General features: G+C 27.2%; 1 protein-coding gene across 1 annotated transcript; it reads left to right on the top strand.

Annotated features, from left to right (window-relative positions):
- The first annotated feature begins 4,306 nt into the window (after positions 1–4,306).
- On the top strand, positions 4,307–7,307 carry ANNAT4 (annexin 4). Its single transcript, XM_068630589.1, has 6 exons — positions 4,307–4,517; positions 4,860–5,035; positions 5,579–5,797; positions 6,140–6,364; positions 6,727–6,795; positions 6,886–7,307. The coding sequence occupies exons 1-6, from the start codon at positions 4,472–4,474 to the stop codon at positions 7,093–7,095; spliced, it is 945 nt and encodes a 314-aa protein (XP_068486690.1). The 5' UTR covers positions 4,307–4,471; the 3' UTR covers positions 7,096–7,307.

Below are 7,307 nucleotides of genomic sequence, written 5' to 3'. Positions count from 1 at the left end.
AAACACAATCTATTTTAAAGAATGAAATATACAAGTTAACAACTTAAATTATTTAAATTATAATTCTTCAATGTTAAGTCGAAATTAAAATAATTTATATATTTTTTCTTCTTCAACTTGTTGAAGTGTCTTTTTAAACATAAAGTCATCACGAAACACTGACTTTCAAAACGGATAATATTTTAAATACGAATCTGGAACAAGTGCATCATTTCAGTGTCTAAAATAATATAAATTTTGGAAAAAAAATCTCATTACATTACATTTATTCGTTAATATATGATCAGCAAAAAAAATCTTATTAATTTAAGACTTTTTCTTTTATAATTTAAAACAAAAAGAAGTAAAAGAGAATTGGAATGATCTTAGCAATTGTTGACCAACTTGATGCCAGAACATAGTTATCTCAGCATTAACTTTGGATTATCTTACACTTGTTGACTAAGTTAAAATATTGAATGAAATTCATATGAACACCTTCAGTTACTTGTGCAAATAAATATGAGGTTCATTTATGGTGACAGTGAGGTGCATGAATAATTTATAAGTTGAATTTCTGACCATGTTTTTCTTAATATAATTATAAAATACACAGTGCCATGTTTAACACTAAAAAAACTATAAACATATGTTACGTGTAACCAAAATATTAGAAGAAAAAAAGTAAACATGTGTTACATAATCATCTTTTAAGATTTGATTCCTTGGCTGTGTTTATATGGATTCACAAGTTAAACATGTTTCAGAATGAAAAAATAACTTGAAACTATACATGTGAATAAATTCTATAAAAAATATTAAATAAATATTTTTATAATTTTGTCCTAAGTCTTAGAGCTAGTGCTTGTGATAAAATATTGGGCATTTTACTTTTCTGGTTTTTTTTTTATAAAATATTTAGTTGAAAAAATCTAAAGTTCAGCAACTAAATATTTTATTTTATTTTGTAAAACAGAATCTGTTTTATATAAGAGTTGAAACATTCATAAAATATTTCGTTTTATTTATTTAAGTCTTTTATTGATAATTATTTTTATAAATAATAGATATTTTATTTAATATTTGTTTGTTAATAAGATGAGTAGAGTATTGTAATAAATAATATATAATCTGCTAATATTTGTTAATTATTGTTAATAAATTTTTTTTAATTTGTTTTAAAAAATTAAGCGATTAATAAAAAAACATCATTTTAGAACTTAATTTTATATATTTATATTTTTTTTATTCAAATATTTGAAGTTAGTTTTAAAAGATTATTTTTTAAAACGTATACTTTATGGTACAATTGATTTAGATTTATTTTTATAAAATAATTAATACTTTATTGAATTTTTTTATTTAAATTATAATTTAAAATTAACGTTTCTTTTTTAACATGAAATAAAAATCAATTTTTAAAAATCAAAATAATTAATTCCAATAGTAATTAAATTAAAAATCATTTTAAAAACTAAAAAATAATAATTTCTAAATTAATTTTTATTATTATTAAATATTTTTTAAATTGATATCTAATTAGTAACCAAAATTTATCTCTCAAATTTACAAACTATAAATAGCATAAATATTTAAAGTAGGTGGTAAACACCGTAAACATTGCCACCGACACATTGTAATGTTTAAATGTGTATCTTAAGATGATTTTGAATTTAAATATTGCATATAAGAAATATAATTGAGTAATCAATATTCAATTTTTTTTATTAATTATCAGTAAAATTAATAAATATTTGGTATCAATAAGAGAAAAGGTGCAATGAAAGAGAGTGTTTATTTTTAACTCTAAATCTTAAATTGCATACAAATGTTATAGTAAAATTACAAAAGTAAAAACTATTAATTGGTGAAATTAAATAGTGTACTGGTAATAAATAAATTAATAAAAATTGTCAGTGAAAATTGTGCCAAGAGTGGAAATGATTGACATGGTTAAGCTTTTCCAAATAGGAAAGAAAGTAACAAGAAAACAAAATTAAATAAAGGGTGTATTGAATTGAGGTTTTTTATTTATAAAATAAATAGTCACACTCAATGAATATTTTTGAACATTAAAATAAACTATAGTATTGAATCAAGAATATCAATATAATTTTAAGAGGATTGAAGTTTTAAAAGACTAAAAAGGAATAATTATTAAGATTAACATAAATGATTTTTTTTTTTAAATTGAATATATTTATTTTATTTATTCAAAATTAAAATTAAAAAAATATTTCTACCATCCAAAGAACTCATATCTAACTAAACCAATAAATTAAATGATGAAATATAAAAAAAAATATTAAACTTGAATTGTGCTGGATTGATATCTGACCCATTAAGGCTTTATTTCTGGACATGTCCCATCTGGTGTTCAGAGTTCATATGAAAACAAGAAACAATTGTGTCCATTCATGTTTGGAAATTGAAAGCCATGTTTCTCACATGGATTATTTTATGTATCATTTCCTTTCCCTACCTACTAAGTTTCATTTTCTTTAATTTGAAAATGCCATCTAATAAAGATTGTCCTTATCCTACACTATTCATCATTAATAATAGAATATCAGTGGAATAATGTAACTTTTTCTTTATGTTTCAACTTTAGATTTTACAATTGTTAGTGAAAAAATATATATTAAACAATTAAAAAAAATTATAATATATAAATGGTATAAATCTCTTCTGATTTATTTAATAAAGTTGAATTAAACTTAAAATCTAATACAATATCAAATTCATTTCGATTTTATTATAGCAGATGACACCAATGTTCTAAACTCAAATCCAAACATCGTTAGGGTCAATTACCGCATCCGAGGTATTGTCCACTTTGAAAATCGATTTTTTATCACGGTTTTGTTTTCAAAAGACGTCTTAACGGGTTGAGGAAGAAATGAATATATGAACCGTCTTTGGCCTTGACTCGTGAGCAATGTGAGCCGAGACTATATTAGCGATACCAGAACAATGAGAATTTGTTGGTCTTATCAAGTCATCCGCTGCCAAACTAGCCATAAATATATAATTTTACACACGAGTTGACAATCTTAAAATAATGGGATGTGTTAGATACAAATGAATGCAAACCTCACTTTACATTATAAAAATTAAGTTATAAATAAAGTTATACTTAAAATACACTTTCTAATATCTTTATTATAAATAAAGTTATATATCTATTTTATTAAATATATTTTTAACTAAAGAACACATGGTTTAAATATTATATATATAAATTAGTTTTCTTCGAATATACTTTACTGGGTGTGATCTGTAATGGTTAAATTTATTATAAGGATCTTATCATATCAAGTTCTAGGTTGCCCTTCTCCAAGGTCAAAACTAAATTAAATATTTGATCGTGAAACTTTTGTATATGTTGAAAATATTATTTATTATATATGTCACATTACTGCAAAAAACTGTTGTTGGAGTGATAAGAAAGCTACTATTCATGCATGCTTGAAACTTGCTCAAAATTTTGGATTATATATTTTTAACATGTGAAAGTAAAATTGTGAATCTTGTAACTAAAAGTTATCAACTTATTTCTAGATTTTTTTTTTCATTTCAATTATAATTGTTTTAAATATAAAATCAATTATTACAATTCCTTCACATTATTTTTTGTAAGATTACTGCAAAATGTGATTTTTTCGATTAATCCAACACACAAATTCTTTAAAAATAAATCTTTTTTTTAATAAGATCAGAATGAAAGATAAAGGAATAAACTTTAATTTTTAAAAGTAAGTCTGATCAATGGTTCCCTTATATAAAAATCACTTTAATTATTCCATTGACATTAATTAATGATTGCATTATATTTAAATACTAGCATTTTAAGTGGCCATATTACAAATTGAAACATTCCAAGGGCTTAGTTGCATACACCACAAAATGAAGGGCATGTCTGCAACTGCAATCACATCAAATAATAACTTACAAAAAAAATTAATAGTTTTTCTCTCTCCCTCTCTATCTCTATATCTAACTTTATATCTTGAACTGGTTTTATCTGTAACTGAAGTCTAAATTTACACTATTAATCTTGAGTTATGAATTTTACCAATATTTACTGTTATCACAATTCACAATAACATTTCAAACTCATTAAAATCATTACAGTTTCAGAATAAGCTCCATTAGCATAATTTCAACTGCATTAAAAAATAACTCTTATTTACTAATTCCACTACTGTTCAGAAACATCATATATATATATATATATATGTCAAGGACAAATGAGTCTTTTCAAGTCCTCTGCTAGGTACACACATGTAACTCTCATATTTAACATTTCACATGTTCATAATACATTGGTCAAAGGTGGTAAGAACACAAGAAGTTTCACTTGATATTTTGTGAATTGCACCTTAAATGACGAAAATAGCCTTGGAGGGTCCTATAAAGTGACCATACCCTTTACTGTCCATCACTTGTCACAACTCTATCATCTTCAAAGTTCACACACAGAACAGTCACAATGGCTTTCAATCAAGAGTTAGAAGCAATAACCCAAGCTTTTTCAGGTTCTCTCATTCTCTTCAATCACTCCTAACCTTGTACCATGTTCCTTCATTTTTAATATTAAACATGAGTGTCATTTATCAAACAAGCTGAATTAATCAAAAGGGTTTATCAAAGTTTAGTTTTTTTTTTGGTTAAAATGATTGTATATACTGTATTTTTGCTGTGAGTGCCAATGTTGAATCAGAATTAATCTTATGTACAGATAAGTTTATATAATGTATTGGTTTTGTATGACAGAAATTAATATTGTTTTTTTAACAAAGATTGTTTCTGAAAGACATTTTTTGGGAAAACCAAGAAGAAGCATGTGGTTGATGATTAGAGTTGGATGGTGATTTCAGGGCATGGAGTGGATGAGAAATCATTGGTAACAACTCTGGGAAAATGGGATCCTCTGGAGAGAGAGTCTTTCAGGAAGAAGACACCACATTTGTTCACTGAGGATCATGAACGCCATTTTCAGAGGTGGGATGATCACTATGTTCATCTTCTCAAGCATGAATTCGTGCGTTTTAAGGTACATTTTTCCTTTTATTAGGTTAATTTGTTCTGTGTACATAATATTATGTTTATGGTTACTCTGTTCTGCAATGTCAGAAGTGAGTTCCTTGTTGAATATCCTTGGAAACTGTGAAACAAGCTTTCATGGCCAGATGTTGATATTACTTTTCTTTAATTTATTTGATGATAAAGTGAAAGCTGAATTGTTCTTATAAGGGCATATAAAAAATGTTAATTTGGGATCATTAATTGTTTATGTTTCAATTTGATTATATACTAAAGGAGTGTGTTTAAACTTTTATATATGTATACATATATTGAAAATAACATTACAGGTTTTATGAAAAAGTAAAATTTGGTTTTTGATAACTCTTATTATTATTATCATTAAATTCTCTTTTCAATATTAAAGAAAAGCAATGAAAATTTCTGGCAGATATGACTTGGCTTTATTCATATCTAATACTTTCAAAAGCAAGATCCAAATATTAAAATACATAGAACAAAAGTTGGAACTATTGATCTGATATGTGGTCCCTGATGTGACTGGTTTAATCAGAATGCTGTGGTGTTGTGGTCCATGCACCCTTGGGAAAGAGATGCCCGTTTTGTAAAAGAGGCCCTGAAGAAGGGCCAAAATGCATATGGAGTTTTGATTGAGGTTGCATGCACTAGATCCTCAGAAGAGCTATTGGGAGCTAGAAAGGCCTATCATTCCCTCTTTGACCACTCCATTGAAGAAGATGTTGCCTCACACATCCATGGAATTGAAAGAAAGGTGAGGTACACTTGCACCATCTTGTCAGAGAAATTGCTGTATGAATCTTGATTCACCAGTTCATTATGCATCTATAGTTTATAGTCTCAGTCAATCTTTGTGTGACATGTATTAGAAGATAGTTATTGGTTCTTAACCATGATGGTTGTCATATAAAGCACATTGTGTCAATGTCCAACCAAAGCATAGAAAAGAGATGCAACTTGCAAGATAGTGTTTGATAAAATAAGTAGATGTTAGATTAGAAATGATGTTTAGGTGAATTTGTTGTATATGATGTGTTCTTTGAGGTATATAGCACAATATCTAAGTCAAATTAACACCTATTACTTGTGTGAACAGCTATTGATTGCTCTACTAAGTGCCTATAGATATGAAGGAAAGAAGGTTAAAGATGACACTGCAAAATCAGAGGCCAAAGTCCTCTCCAATGCCATCAAGAATGCTCACAAGAAGCCTATTAATGAGGATGATGAAGTGATAAGGATATTGGCAACAAGAAGCAAGCTACATCTTCAAGCAGTTTACAAGCACTACAAAGAGATTTCTGGCAAGAACCTTGATGAGGTATTAAATAGTACCAGAGCAAATTATAGTGACAATAGTTAAAATTTTCTCAGATTACACACAACATCTTTCATTTTTTCTATCTCTAAGTTCTCTATTTACATTCTTATGCATTGATTACACCATATATCTCAATACAAGAGGCTATTGTTGTAAATGTTACAAAAACCATGAGATTATGTGTAGTCTTAATTTTTTTCAAGAAATATCAGTATGAGTTAGTCTTAACACTACTGATGCACCATTACATTTGAGCTCTGATCATGGTATCTTCATATAATTCCATAGTTTTGAGGTTCTGTTGTAAACTTCAAATATGATGAGATTCTACTCCTGATTAAACCTTCTCTGATTGTGGCTAGGATCTTGATGATTTAAGATTTAAAGAGACTGTGCAATGCCTTTGTACTCCACAAATATACTTCAGCAAGGTTAGATGAAGTTCTTGCAATTGTTTTTACTTTGTTCCATTATGACAAATATGAAATTTCTTATAACTTGCATTCTTTATTTGTGTGCAGGTTTTGAATGAGGCATTGAGAATTGATGTGGATAAGAATACTAAGAAATCTCTTACTCGTGTCATTGTTACTAGAGCTGACATTGATATGAAGGAAATCAAAGCACAGTACCATAACCTATATGGAGTTTCTTTGTCCCAGAAAGTTGAAGAGGTTGCTAGAGGAAACTACAAGGATTTCTTGCTAAACTTGATTGTTAGAGGAGGCTGATTGAAGAAGTTAAAAACAGAAGAAAACCTTGGAAGATGAAATTGGTTTTTAATTTCCATACCTTGTATTGTTTATCCTCCCAATTTTCCTTTGGGTTGTTGTTGCTGCTGCTCATTTTCATTGCATGATGCTTCTTCATCTTGTATTATTATTGTCACAAAAGCAAAAAGTGTAATCAAATAAAATTGTTCTGGTATTTCTTCCAAGACAAA

The sequence above is a fragment of the Phaseolus vulgaris genome, chromosome 11 (assembly GCF_051622355.1).
Source record: "Phaseolus vulgaris cultivar YP4 chromosome 11, ASM5162235v1, whole genome shotgun sequence".
Lineage (NCBI taxonomy): Eukaryota > Viridiplantae > Streptophyta > Magnoliopsida > Fabales > Fabaceae > Phaseolus > Phaseolus vulgaris.
Note: the sequence above shows the minus strand (reverse complement) of the source record. Positions and strands in the feature narration are given on the sequence as shown.